The sequence below is a fragment of the Erythrolamprus reginae genome, chromosome 1 (genome assembly GCF_031021105.1).
Source record: "Erythrolamprus reginae isolate rEryReg1 chromosome 1, rEryReg1.hap1, whole genome shotgun sequence".
Classification (NCBI taxonomy): Eukaryota; Metazoa; Chordata; class Lepidosauria; order Squamata; family Dipsadidae; genus Erythrolamprus; species Erythrolamprus reginae.
Window position 1 is genome coordinate 218,187,393 of NC_091950.1, and position 15,357 is coordinate 218,202,749.

Consider the following 15,357-nt stretch of genomic DNA (forward strand, 5'->3'; position numbering starts at 1 on the left):
TGGGGGCACCTAGACAGAACAGTATAATACTCCACCAACCACCAGACACCTGGTTCTCATTTTGGAGGGGTGGTTTGGTTGTTTATTTTTCTTGCTCTCTGCTGCTGGTTCCTTGTTGGGCATTTTTTGCCTTTTGGCTTCCTGTTTTTGCCTGCCACCATGGACGTTTCTGCAGCTGACATACAGGCTGTCTTTGCAGAGTTGCGAGGGGACATTGCCCAGTTGACCCAGACGGTCCTGATGTTACAACGCCAGGTGGAGGTTTTGTCCCAGCCGGCCCCACCCCAGGCGGCCCCTGTGGTACCTCCTCCAGCACCTTTGCCCAGAAGGAAATGTTTTGTGGCGATGCCGGAAAAGTTCTGGGGGGACCGGCGGCTGTTTTCTGTGTTTCAGAGCCAGGTGCAGCTCTTTATCAACGCCCAGATGATGCACTTCCCGGGGGATGACCACAAGGTGGCATTTCGGTGTAGCCTGTTGGCTGGCCCTGCAGCGTCGTGGGTGGCTCCTTACCTGGCTCAGGATGACCCGCTACTTCAGAACTATGCTGCTTTCTGTGACCTGCTGCAGCACCAATTTGCAGACCCGGTGCAGGAGCAGACGGCCACGCGGGCGCTGAAGCAACTGCGCCAGGGTTCGCGTCCCCTGGCAGACTACATGGCTGACTTTCGGTCTCTGGCCGGGCAAGTCCAGTGGAATGAGGCTGCCCTGATCGAGGCCTTTCAGGACGGACTATCGGACACTATGTTAGATGAACTAGTGCATGAGGTGCTGCCCGGCACTTTGGACGCTTTGGAGCGGCATTGCTTGGCCATAGAGGCCAGGCTGTTGGCCAGGGAAGTCCGTCGAGCGGGACGGTCCAACCCCCATGCGTCAGGCGTCCCGCCGACACCTGTTCCGCGGCGGGGGTTGTCGACTGTAGGCACCCCAGCTTCGGTCCCTGCACCCCGATGTTTTTCACCAGCACTGCCTCCACGCCTGATGGATCGTGTTGCCGCCAGGGAGCCGATGGACGTGAGTTACGCACGAGCCCGACAGACCCCGGAGGAACGAGGGTGTCGGCGGGCGGCAGGGTTGTGTTTTTATTGTGGGGCCCCGGGACATTTGCTGTCGTTTGCCCCCACAAGAGGCGGAGCACTGTGGCTGCCGTCGTTCCCGTACCCCCCAGCTCTCCCGTGCTTCCCATGGCGTCCCCCGTGCAGTTCCAGGAGACAACCCCTTGTGTCCCCGTCCTTGTCATAAACTCTCTGATGGCGGGGCCTTCGTCTGGACGTACTCCATCGCCGGAACGATCGGGAAACGAGGGAGGCCCAGCTTGGTGGCAACACTAGGTCGGGCGGGGATCCCACTTTCTCCTGACTCCACGGCTACCGACTCCGGACCGTTTTGACACCTGACGCTTGCGGTGACTCTGCATATTGCGCAACGGACTCGGACTTATCCAGCATTGGCCCTCGTGGATTCGGGGGCAACGACGAATTTCTTGGACGAAGCCTTTGCCCAATGCCATTCCTTGCCCCTTTGTCCTGTCATCCCGCCGTTAACTGTGGAGACCATCGATGGGCGGGTATTGCTGGCTGGTCCCATCCGTTTCCAGACCCTGCCGGTGCGGATGTGCATCGGAACTCATGAGGAGGCCCTGCAGTTTTATGTTACCAAGGGGCTTCATTTTCCCCTCGTGCTGGGGTTGTCGTGGCTGCGCGCGCATGACCCGCATGTGGTGTGGTCCCAGAACCTGGTCACATTCTCCAGTTTGCAGTGCGTGGACCACCACCGACATGTGTGCGCAGCCCACGGCCCAGTAGTTCCCACGATCCAGTTACCTTGTTGCCTCGAGGAGTTCGCCGATGTGTTTAACGAGAAGGAGGCGGATCGGCTACCACCGCATCGGACGTACGACTATGCCATCGACCTGATCCCTGATGCCAAGCTCCCGGCTGGTCGTTTGTACTCCATGTCAGAGCCGGAGCTTGTGGCCCTCAAGGAGTTTGTGGAAAAGAATTTGGCCAAGGGATTTATTCGGCCATCCAAGTCCCCTTTGTCTGCCCCTGTTTTGTTCATGAAAAAGAAAACGGGCGATCTTCGCCTCTGCTGTGACTATCGGCGCCTTAACGCCATCATGGTGCGGAATAGGTACCCCTTGCCCTTGATCCCTGAACTCATGGACCGGTTGTGGACGGCAACGGTGTTCACCAAAATTGATTTGCGCAGTGCGTACAATTTGGTCCGGATGCGGGCTGGGGATGAGTGGAAGACAGCGTTTGGCACGCGTTACGGCCACTTTGAATACACCGTGATGCCATTTGGCACCAACGCCCCGGCCGTGTTTCAACATCTGATGAATGACGTGTTCCGGGACATGTTGGACCATTTCGTGGTGATTTACCTTGATGACATTTTAGTGTATTCCCCAAACCATGCCTTGCATTTGGACCATTTGCGCCGGGTCCTGCTCCGGTTGCGGGAGCAGCATTTGTATGCCAAGCTGGAGAAGTGCCAATTCTTCCAGACTACCGTAGAATTCCTTGGGCACATTTTGTCTCCAGGTGGCATTTCCATGGACCCGGGCAAAGTGGCCGCACTTCAATCTTGGCAACCTCCACGACGGGTGAAAGACGTACAACATCTTTTGGGGTTTGCGAACTACTATCGGGCTTTTCTTCCGGGGTATGCCACGTTAACCATGCCCTTGACTCGGTTGTTACAAAAACAAGTCCTGTTTGGTTGGGGGGAGGCGGAACAGCGGGCTTTTGATGCCCTGAAAGCGGCGTTCATGGTGGAACCGCTTCTGCGCCATCCTGATCCCGCTCGGCCGTTTGTGTTGGAAACAGACGCCTCAGATGTAGCGGTTGGCGCAGTGCTCCTCCAAACCCATCATCCCGGTGACATGCTGTTTCTGTGTGCCTACTTCTCCCGCAAATTGTCTCCCTCAGAAAGGAATTATACTATTTGGGAGAAGGAACTCTTAGCGGTGAAGGCCGCCTTTGAGCATTGGCAGCATTACCTGGAGGGGGCCCGTCACCAAATCGAGGTACGGACGGACCACCAGAACCTCGAGTATCTGCAGACGGCTCGGAAATTGAACCAGAGACAGATCCGCTGGTCCTTCTTTTTCGCGCGGTTCAATTTCCGCATCAGGTACACTCCCAGCGCCCAGAACCCTCAAGCAGACGCCTTGTCACGCAAGCCGGAGTACACGCACCCGAAGGAGCCGGCTCCTCTGCATACGGTTCTACCCCCTGCAGCTTTGGCTGCGACTCAGGACCCAGTGGACTTGCGTCGCCGTTTATGGGAGGCGCAGCGGGAGGATGGGTTTGTAGCGCAGAGGGTGCGGGAGTTAACACCCAATTCCCCCTGGACATTTCAAGACGGTCTGCTTCGGTACCGGGGGCAGCTGTATGTTCCCGCTGGCCCAGTGAGAGGGTTGATTATGACCCAGTGTCATGACTGTCCAGTGGCGGGGCATTTTGGCCTGTTCAAAACATTGGAGCTGGTCTCTCGGACATTCTGGTGGCCACGCATCCAAGATGATGTGCGTTCCTATGTGGCCACCTGTGTCCGGTGTCGTACGGCCAAGGGGGTGACTGGAGCCCCACCAGGATTACTGCAACCTTTGCCCACGCCTGAGAGACCCTGGGGTGCCGTGTCCATTGACTTTGTAACTCATTTGCCTTCCTCTGCTCGCTTCACGGTAGTCATGGTGGTGATGGACATGCTCACCAAGTTGGTCCATTTTGTACCTTGCACTAGGGTGCCCACTGCCCAACTCACGGCCCAAATGTTTATCAGCCACGTGTTTAGGTTACATGGGCTTCCGGATCGGGTGGTCTCTGACAGGGGAACACAATTCACAGCCCAGTTTTGGCGGGAATTGATGTCGGCCCTGAATGTGTCTGTGTGCCTCGCATCGACGCAGCACCCCCAGACCGATGGAGGCACAGAAAAGGTCATAGGGATACTGGAGCAATACCTGAGGTGTGTAGTGGCGGATCGCCAGACTGATTGGTCCAGGTTCCTCCCTGTAGCGGAGTTTGCTTTCAACAACTCCCGCCACTCCTCGACCCGGCTCACGCCCTTTTCCGCCAATTATGGCTTCCATCCTCGCTTCTTTCCCTTGACCCTCCTAGATTCCCCGGTGCCTGCTGCCGAGGACTTTCTCTCGGAGCTGCAGGCGGTCCACGAGATGGTGAAGAGGTACCTGAATAAAGCCAAGGAGGACTATAAGAGGGTGGCTGACCGCTCCAGACGGGATGTGCCCCCCTTGGTGGTGGGGGATCAGGTGTGGCTGTCCACGAAATATGTAGCCTCCGAATTACCCAGACACAAATTAGATCCCCGGTTCCTGGGTCCTTTTCCTGTTGAACGGGTGATCAATCCGGTGGCCTACCGGCTCACCCTGCCGGCCAACTTGCGGGTTCACCCTGTGTTTCACCGTTCGCTGTTAGTCCCTGTCCCTCCCGATTGTCCGCTCCATCCCAATGTTCCCGTGTTTCCTGCCCCGTGTGTTCGTGACCACCTCCCTGAAGCTATGGTACATGACATTTTGGATTCCCGTTGGGTGGACGGTTGCTTCCAGTACAAGGTGCAATGGGTGGAGGGGGACCCTGATGATTGCTCCTGGGTGGAAGTGGCGTTGTTGGACGCTCCCGACCTTATTCGGGATTTTCATGCCCAGTTCCCTCAGAAACCACGTCCTCTCCGCTGGCAGATGGGGCGGGGCCTTCCGCGGGGGGATGGTGTTGTGATTCCGTCTGATCCTCTGCCGGCTTCCTGCTCAGAGGGGGAGGATGAGGAACAGGAGGTTCAGGCAGACGGGGAGGAGGAATCTCAGGCTGAGGGAGAGGGAGGACAGCCAGAGTCCCCCGAGAGGGAGCTCTCCCCAGCAAGCAGCCTGGATTCCTTAGATGAAAATGCACAAGCAATAATCGATCTCCGGCAGAGAAGAGCAACACAACGAAGGGGACAATTAGCCAGGTACTTTCAGCACTAAAGAGGCAACAGCTGGGTTTGGGTGTGGTGCTCTCTGGAAAGGCTGAAAAGGCAGACCCACCCTTCCTGGCTTGTGGAGTATTATCTTTGGGAGTCCTGGGACCTGGCTGTGATCTTTGGCGTCTTGGAATTCTGGTTTGTGACTTTGAATACTGAAACCTTGGGGGGAAAAGGTGTGGGTCTTATTCTCTACAGTGGCGGTGTGCCAGCAAGAAGTCTGCTGTATTGTCTGGCCATCAGGACTCTGCTGTGAAGTCTCATAGCCTGCCTGTTGGGAAGAACAGGTTTTTCTCTGTGTTTATTTTTCAAACTATAAAGTGCTTTTGCTTTTACCAGCGTGTCTGGCTGCTTTTTCCAGTTGGTGTTGAAGTCTGGGGGCACCCAGACAGAACATATGGTAACGAATGTTACATCACATAAAAGCCTTATGTGTCTAATATATGTTTTCAAAATTTTGTGTTTTAGTTTATGGCAACGGTATTCTACATACGCGGGAAAACAAAATGGCGGAATCTGAGGCGATTCACAGCAAATGAGAGCAGAGGAGTGATAAAATTCAAGTTTCTGCAAGGAAAGTCCATGAAGGATATTCATGGTGATATGTTGCAGACATTGGGGGATCAATGCCCCTCATATTCTACAGTTAATAACTTGGTTTTCAAATTTAAAATGGGCCACTTGAGCACCAATGATGAGGAACGTCCTGGCTGACTGAGAGTGGTTGTTGTGCATAACCTCATACTGGAGTATTGTTGAATGTCAGCTACCACAATAACAGACTTCATGGGGATTTCCTGTGAACGTGTTTGTGTCATTATCCATGAAGTTTGTGTCATTATCATGGATAACTAAAGTTAGTTGGGGGAAAGATCAAAAGCAACATGAGAAAATATTATTTTACTGAAAGAGTAGTAGATCCTTGGAACAAACTTCCAGCAGACGTGGTAGATAAATCCACAGTAACTGAATTTAAACATGCCTGGGATAAACATATATCCATCCTAAGATAAAATACAGAAAATAGTATCAGGGCAGACTAGATGGACCATGAGGTCTTTTTCTGCCGTCAGACTTCTATGTTTCTATGTTAACATTTAGACATGGAGAAGCTATCTACTAGGTGGGTCCACAAATATCTGACACAGATCAGAAAAGCATGTAAGGGAAAGCTTCCCTGTCCATTTGTCAGTGTTTCCAGACAGATAAGAACTTCTTGGATCAACTGATCACTATGGATGGGACCTGAATTTATTTGTATGACCTTGAAACCAAGCAGCAGGCACATTGGTTCTCCTCGTCTAAAGAAGATCAGGGTGCAAAAATCAGCCACTAAGGTGTTCCGTGATAAGGAGGGCATGCTGCTAATGGACTATCTTCAAAATGGAGGGCATGCTGCTAATGGACTATCTTCAAAAGGGTTAAAGCCAAAGACTTATCAATACCCCCTCATATACATTCAAACTAGACTGTGATGTTTCCTTGTGTCATCTATTTGTGTGTATGTAGGTATATGCATAATGGTTATCTTTTGAGAGTGAATGCAACAAAATTTCATTTTAATGTACGCTGATTTAAAGGGACAATAAAATATTTTATTCTATTTCTTTTCTATTTCTATTCTGTTTCTATTCTATTTCTATTCCTGTTCTGTTCTATGAGATGATATAACAATTTTTTAAAGAGGTTAAGAAATATTCATTGGAATATTTCTAATAATGAATGAATCTTTTTTTTAAAAAAAAACGAGGGCCATTGAAATATTTGAAACTTGAAACAAAATTTCAAATTTTAGATAATTATAATATCTTTAAAATACTCAAAATCTTATTAAAATACCCATTCATAAATGGTTCCATTGTGATCCAAGGATCAGCATTTCAGAAGTATTTTCATACCAAACAATCATGCAGTCCCGTGTACTCTTCCTGATCCATGCCACACCATGCATACACACATTCCAACCCAGATGGCATGTTTCATACATCCCACACACCATCCCTGAATTGTGCAGCACTTCTTCTGCACTTCCAGCGAGGTTGTGTGAGGCTATGGTATGGATCAGGAAGGTGTGCAGGATATGTGAGAGTTTCTGTGCAGGTCAAGAAGGGCACAAAGTGGGTTGGAAAGGGTTTGCAGTATGCACGAGAGGCCCAACATAGTTCAGGGAGATTACCTGGGGATGAGGTAGAAGTTGGGAAAGGTGCACAGAGCTGTGCAAGTGGTACAAGCACACAAGATTAGAAAACTTGCATGGTTGGGGGAGGCTTATCTGAGCACTTTGCAATCTTCCCTGCTGACTTCCATTGTTGGCACTCCCTTCCAGTTTGCTTGTGGAAAACTGGCAAAGAGCCTCAACAGTCACAATAAAATGTATACTTCCTCCTGGCTTCCCCACTGACATGTGGGAATCAACCAGGGAGTGTTTGAAATGACAATCATATGATAAATTTCTTGTATTTCATTCCCATAGGAATAATGTGTTCTGGCATTCTGTAAATTAGATTGAAAATGTAATGTCTGGTTCAAAAATGGTTGCCCTATGACACACTATTTTATCCAACTGAAGGTTTAAAATGAATAAACACTAGAATTTTAGCATCACCCGGTGGCAAATATGAGATTTGCTCAAGTTAATTAAATACCCTAATAGTTTACTGAATTGTTGGACTATATTGATAAATCTTATAAAAATGCAATAGAATGTGTAAATGACATTGGGAAACAAGAGGAAAAAATGCTGCCTAGGAAACAATTAGTTAAGACAGGCAGGAAACCCCATTGACATAACAGTCAGAGAAAAAATTTCACGAAGCTCCCACCCTAATGGACGAAACAGTTAAACATGGCACTGGGAACTTTGTACCTTTACATTTGTAATATTCTGGTAAGGTAGCCTAACAGGGGGGAAAAAGAATTAATTCATCTAGTCATGTTTCTTATCTGGTTTATCTCAGAGAGCTGATGTAAATTTATAGTTTGCTTTGCTCTCAAAACTCTAGAAAGTATGGTACTGCTGATTTTAATCAAAAAGTATTTTTTCTGTCTCTTATCCTTCATTTTCTTAGCATATCTCATACTGTCATGCAAAGAACTATAGAGTCTAGTCACTCTGGTGATAATTTGCTCTTACACCAAGTGCACCACATTCCACCAAACTAACTGAATAAGTAAAAATGAATAGTCACCCAAAGAAGTCTGACTGGCTGGAAGAACCATACAAGGCTGGTGAGAGATGGAGAGCTGGGTATTCTGCTACCTTTGTTCTCAAGGTGCCAAGGCCCATAGCAGCTGTCACAAAGAGCACAGGAAGGATAACTTGAGCAATAAAACCTTTCACATCACGTCGAGTATGATGGAAACGTTTAATGAACAATGCCGTGGACTTCTTCAGCAGGAGAGAAAGATTGCTTGGCTTTCCCATGTTAATCAGTACTTGATCTATTTATCGAAAAGAAAAAGAAAAGAAATACCATAAGGCATAAATACTTAGTTCTGTTTTCTCATTATATTTAGTTTTACCCAATTCATCCTACCAGTACACATAAACCAATTCAAAAAATATTATTTCTCTTTTTAAAATCCTAGACAGTCCTAAATTCTGGCTGCTGCCTTATTAGCAGTGATTGATGTTAGGATAAAGCGACCAGATTTTAAATGTGTGTGGGGGGGCTTCTTAATTAAAAGTTTGGTCTACATGGAGCAAAACAAATTCGTCCTTTCTTTCTTTCTCTCTCTCTCTCTCTCTTCCTTCCTCCCTTTCTCTCTTTCTCTCTCTATCTTCCTCCCTCTTTCTTTCTTTCTTTCTTTCTCTCTTCCTTCCTTCCACTCTCTTTTTTTCTTTCTCTCTCTCTTCCTCCCTCCCTCTCTCTTTCTCTCTCTCTCTTCCTCCTTCTCTCCATCTCACTCTCATTCTCTCTCTCTCTTCCTCCCTCCCTTTCTCTCTATTCCTCTTTTTCTCTCTCCCCCCTCTGTCTGTCTTTCTTTCTCTCTCTTTCTTCCTTCCTCTCTTTTCTCTCTCTCTCTTTCTCTCTGCCTCCCCCTCTTTCTCTTTCTTTCTCTCTCTTTCTCTCCCTCTATTTGCCTTTTCCTTTCTTCTTTCAAACCAAAGTAAATCAAATTTAAGAAAAAAATTGCACCAAATTGGTGCAATTTGGATAAATATCATCCAAATGGATTCAGAGGCTCATCCACCTCTGATCTTTTTCATCTCTTTCCCATGTGGCTGAAAGGCAAGTGAAAACCTAAACAGGCATTGAGAGAATGCTAGAGAGTCCCTACTTTTTATAGGACCCTCTGGAATTTTATCTCAGATTCTCAATGGGAGGTATAAGACTGGGTTTCTTTAAAACTAACATTAACCCCTTGAAGTTTGCTTGTTGGAATAAACAGACATATTTTGTCTGCTTATTCCACACGATCTCCTTCCTCCATTAAATATTATGTGGGAGCAAAGTGAGAAAAGAGAGATATATGAAGTCAGTTATATCATTCATTGTTCTTGTTTCATATGATAAATGGGAGGAAAAGGTGATTTTGGAGTTTATGGAGTGCTGCTGTACTTAATTGCAGCTCTGTACTTAATTAAAACTATGTCTCAATAATTGAAAAATCTTTAAGGAGATATGGCAATTTTTAAAATACTTATATGAAATTTAAGTAGCGGATTATCCCTTAGCCCAGGCATAGGGTCCTATTAGATTACTTCGCCATTTCCCAACTTCTCGCCAAAATCTGAGATGGAATTAGCTTTTCTTGGTAAACTAATTTCTGAAAGACAAAACAGATCTAGGATAAAATGGCATGAAATAACTGCCCATTATATTTTTAGTCATGAATAGTGTTTGATTTCAGGTTTCAGAGATACTGGAGTTTTCACAAGGCTATCTTATCTCTAATTATAATCTGGAATTGCTCCATCACCAGCCATACTTGGTGATTTTGTCTTGTCCCCTCAATTTATGATCCATCCAGCTTGCATTTTTGTGAAGTTAATCTGGTATTTCACAACCTTGCTAAAAATGCCATCTTCACTGTACACTCTTCTAGACACTAACAAGCTTTTCCTTTGGTAAAAACTTCCACCAGTGAAAAATTACACTATTTTAATACCATCTGGTTCAAAGACATTGTTAGAGTTCATGGACAAGCCATCTTTATTCACAGTAAAACTGGGCCCTTCTTGAGATAACTGTGCATCGGTTTGTTCATCTTTTGCAAAATCTTTGGTCAAATTAAGAAACACCTGCAAAACAGTAATATTAAAAATATTTTAATTTCATTTCTTACAATTCCTAAAGCAAAAATTTTGATCCTGCTATTAAAAGCTTCTACTTCTACAGTTTTGTGTCTACTTTCAGACACAAGACTGAAAACACATGCAACTTCACCTATGCTCTATGTTTAAGTTAAACATAATTGTTTCCAGTTTGTGAGCAAACTCTTATGCCAGTTCATAGTTCTGTAAATAGCTTTTATCCGGTGTTTCTAGTTTACAAATGGCCATCCTTGTAAGAAGCCATTGCATAGATATAACAGAGAGATATAATAGGAAGAGAATATTAATTTCCTCTATGTCAACTGACAAGAATGCACTACTAGACAAAGAACCCAGTCTTAAGTTTATTTTTTCATTTCCTGATCCAGATCAGTTTGCAACTTTAAAAAAAGTTCATATTAACTTGAGTCTGCATTTGGTGTAATTCTAAATATTTATATATATATATATATATATATATATTAAATTGTTTTGCATATAATCTTAATATATTACTGCATCATGTGATGCAAACTAAGTGCAATTTTAAATATCTCTTTTAGTATACAAATGATATATGAGTTCTCATATATATTTGAGACACATTAAAATGAAGTCTCAACAAATTTTCCTATTATTCAATGAATAATAGTTGAAGTTGAATCATCAATGCAATAACTAAAAGCATTATTTGTTTATTTATTTATTTATTCATTCATTCATTCATTCATTTATTCATTTATTTATTATTCTGTGAGATGGCATCCTCCTATCAGTCAGCTCCTGAACCAGCTCATTCTATCGTCTCCCTCTGGATGAAAGAGGTAAAAATGAATAGAATGACTAAATTCCAGAGGACCCTGGTCAAATCTCCAAACATGGCAACTTTTTTATTTGTCATCTTCAGAGTCCAGCTACCACTCTGTTTCATAATTCTTAGTTTCAGGTTCTTCTCTTCACATTATGCCATGAATTATACAATATAAAAAAGGTTGCCTGGTGTGCTTCTATGTATTCCTACCATAATTTTACATTTATGCCAATGGATTGATAAATCAACTCAATATATACTCATAATTAATTTTCTTCATTGTTATCATAATTCTGAGAAATATTTATTTCATACATGTCCTTCCATTCAAACATTCATTTGCCATCCTTTAGATCACTTACAAAATTTAAAGCATAAAATAAAATTAAAAATAAAACAAATAGGAATAATTGTGCATTGGAATATCTGCAAGAAATGAGCTGTAATTACATAGATAATAATTACAATTACAATTGAGCCCAAAATTTACATTGCTAAACAAGATAGTTAAATGAGTTTTGTCCCATTTTATAACCTTTCTTGCCACAGTTGTTTAGTGAAGGACTGTCAAGGACTACCTGAATGATGAAGCTAAAGTACTCTGGGACTTTATAATTCAAACTAAGGAGCAACTGCCACATAAACAACCCAGCCTTAACCCTTATCAAAAAGAAGACAAAAAAGGTTGAATCACCCTGGTATACCCAAATATGGGAGGGAGCACACAGCTTTCTTTTGCCTATCGGCCCCTCCAGGTACCATATACAAGGCAGATAAATTTTCTTATCTGGAGGGGCTGATAGGTAAAAAAGAAGCTGTGTTCTCCCTCCCATATTTGGGTATACCAGGGTGATTCAACAGAAAAGAAAAGGAAAAAAAATGCTCTTCCCTCGTACAAAGCTGGGCAGAGGAGATCCTGTTGCCTACACTTTAAAGCTGCTACCTTGCAAGGCAGACCCCACAGGTTTAAATCCAGGTAAGGGTATGGCTAGCAAAAGAGCTCAAAATAGATGTATGCTAGTCTCCCTTCCTTTTCATTATCAGCAAAAATATACTATGCACACACACACACACACACATTTCAGACAGACTGAATCATTGGAAATTTGAAATGTGATCTAGGATATTCTACTATTTTTATGTAAGATATATGGTTGGCTATTGTAGGTATATGTGTTGTTATGTAGGTGTATTTAAGGTGGAGAAAAATAAAAACCTCTTTTTAAAAAAGAAAAGAAGGCAAATATCTGAAAAAATACATAAAGTACAAAGATCTGCAAATAAATGTAGAACAACTGTGGCAAAAGATAGTAAAGATAGTATCAAGAGTAATAAGGCCTAGGCCAGGGGTCAGCAATCTGCGACTCTTTCCTCCCTGCTGCAGTTCCCTGTTGCTCAAAATATGTGTCACAACTCCCAATATGTGATATCCTCTGGTACGCAATTTATTTAGCTTTTTGAGCCCTGGTAGGCCCACCACGGATAAATCCAAAAAAGTTTCAAAAGAAACCAGAGGTTTAATTCAATTGCATATGCTAGTTCTGTAGCCGTTGAGGAAATAGGCATGGGAAGGGTTTTGTGGTTGTTGCTGTTTTATTTGGGAAACATGTCCAAATGGCTCTTTGAATGTTTAAGGTTGCTGACCCTAGGCCTTATAGTGTAGTCCCAAAACAATTGAAACATCACTTGAATAACATCAGCATTCATAAAATCACCAGCCAATTGAAAAAGGCAGCTTCACTTGGAACAATTTATATCCTTTGATAATAATTTTAGCATCATTAAAAAAAATCTGCTTATCCCAGGTCCTTGGGGAAGATCTCAATAGGTAGACAAAATGCCAAAACTAATTTAAACATCTGGCTCAAAATAAAATAATAAAATAAAATATTAACAAATCTGCTTGTTTAAAACTGCTAGGTGCTTACTTCTTCTACAGTGCTGTCTGAAATTCCGTAGCAGCCAATATGAAGATCACTTAAATTACTATCCAGGTGTCTCAGAAGAGACTGATAGGATGAAGAAACTTTATTGTTAAATGGAGGAAGTACATAGATAAGTTCTCCACCAATATCTTCTTTGAGATAAGCTTCTGGAAGATGAGCCTGTATTGCAGCTGTGACGTTAGAAGTATTGCATTCCTCTGCTACATTCAGAACTGAGCTCTGGGGAAACATAAGGGGATAATAAAACATCACAAAATGAAATTTTAATTTTCCTAATATATCATAAAACGTTTATGAGAAGGAAATTAAGTTTGAAACAACTGAATAAAACTATATTCAGGTACCCAGAGTTCATCAATAAACAGTTGGTGAATATAGACAGCAGTAAAATGGCTTTCAATTTAAGTCTCTAGAATTGATAGCCCAATTTGCATAGGCTTTGGCCCAAAACATTCAATATGGGAAATAAGTGAGCTTCTTTATGGAGGACATTTGGTTATGGAGTATAGCAGTAAAGAAGCAGATAGCCTTAAACTATATTTTATCACAATGAGTCTTGATAAAAGATTTTAGCAGTTTGGGCAACATTGGGCTTTAAATATAAATACAGTGGTACCTCTACTTAAGAACACCTCTGCTTAAGAACTTTTCTAGACAAGAACCGGGTGTTCAAGATTTTTTTGCCTCTTCTTAAGAACCATTTTCTACTTAAGAACCAGAGCCCAGAAAAATTTCCCAGGAAATTTGAGAGCGGCATGAAGACCCAGCCAGTTTCCTGCCATTCCCCCTTTAATCCTGGCCATCTCGGGCTGCCAGAGGAGCCTTTTGGTGACGCTTAAGGAGGCTTTGGGGACCAGAGGAGTCACCACAGTGAAGGAAAGGCATGGGCTACAAAGCGAGCGAGAGGAGAGGGGAGCCCTTCAGTATGGGAAGGAAGAGGCAGCAGGTAGCAGCAGCAGCAATGTATGGGAGGCAGTGTATGGGAGGCAGCCTCGCACCGGGTGTATTGGAGGTGCATGCTCCTCCTCGCCGCCTTAGAGTTCTCCTTTTTTTTTAAGCCTTAAAGTTTTGGATTTTTTTGATTTCCCTCACCTCACCTTCTTCCTCTGGCAGTGACTGTTTTCCTCCTCCTCTTCTTCTTCCTCCACCTCCCACCCAAATTCTGAGCTTTTATTTCTTTCCTAATGGTTTTGCATGCATTATTTGCTTTTACATTGATTCCTATAGGAAAAATTGCTTCTACTTAAGAACATTTCTACTTAAGAACCTGGTCACGGAACAAATTAAGTTCTTAAGTGGTGGTACCACTGTATTCAAGTCCAAAATTACCCAATTGTTTTTTTTAAAATATGCAAAATATGTATAAATCTGGTCATGCCAAATTTAGTATATTTCATACCATATTTTTGGAGTATAAGACGCACACTTTTCCTCCCTAAAAGAGGCTGATAATTTGGGTGCATCTTATACCCTGAATGTAGCTTTCCCCTCTCCAACCCTAACTAGCTGCTAACAATCTTCCCAACTCTTACCTTGCAGGCTCTTTCATTGTTTCTCTCTGTGAAGAATATTTTTCAAGCCTTAAGTCTTTACAGGTTTTTTTTTATTGCTCTAACTTGCTCCGAATAAGATTCTTTCCAGCCCTAACCAGGTGCTAACGATGTTCCCAGTTCTTACTGGCTTGCAAGCTCTTTCACTGTTACTCTCTGCAAAAAATGTTTTCCAACCCCTAAGTATTTGCAGGGTTTTTTCCATTGTTCTACTTGCTTTAAACGGCTTTAAAAAAAATTCTCTTTAAAGAAGAGAAATCTTGGAAATCAATCATTTATCTGGATGCAATGTTTATTCTATAATATTTTTATTATATATGTATATAGTATAAACAAAGTTTATGTGTGTGTGTGTGTTTGTTGTTTTGTTTTTTGCTGAATTTGAAAATTAAGGGAGACTAGGATAGATCTATTTCGGCCTTATTTTGGCCTCATCAGCTAGCCATGCCCTCATATATATAAAGTTTTCAGAGCTGAAAGGGATCAGATCTGGTGGCCTAGAGGTTATTTCAGAAGCTGCCAGATCAAATCCCAGTAAGGGTGAGGCCAGAATAAGGCTGAAATGGTGTCACCCTAGTCTTCCTCAATTCTAAAAAATTCATATATATATATATATATATATATATATATATATATATATATATATATATATATGTGTGTGTGTGTCACATGTTTAAGCTGAATTTGAAAATTAAGGGAGTAATATTTTGCATGTCTATGCGACGTTTCGGTGAAATCACATTCACCATCATCAGGCTGAAGTTTCAAGCTTCGTGCTTGAAACTTCAGCCTGATGATGGTGAATGTGAT

At 43.5% G+C, this 15,357-nt stretch overlaps 1 protein-coding gene across 1 annotated transcript in view; it reads right to left on the bottom strand.

Annotated features, from left to right (window-relative positions):
* Window positions 1-15,357, bottom strand: part of ABCA12 (ATP binding cassette subfamily A member 12) — a 266,663-nt gene that overhangs the window by 97,762 nt on the left and 153,544 nt on the right. Inside the window, exons 33-35 of the mRNA XM_070732222.1 lie at window positions 12,980-13,216; window positions 10,096-10,228; window positions 8,172-8,424 (exon numbers count right to left, since the gene is read on the bottom strand). Coding sequence (XP_070588323.1) covers window positions 8,172-8,424; window positions 10,096-10,228; window positions 12,980-13,216 — 623 coding nt within the window. The remainder of the gene's footprint in view (window positions 1-8,171; window positions 8,425-10,095; window positions 10,229-12,979; window positions 13,217-15,357) is intronic.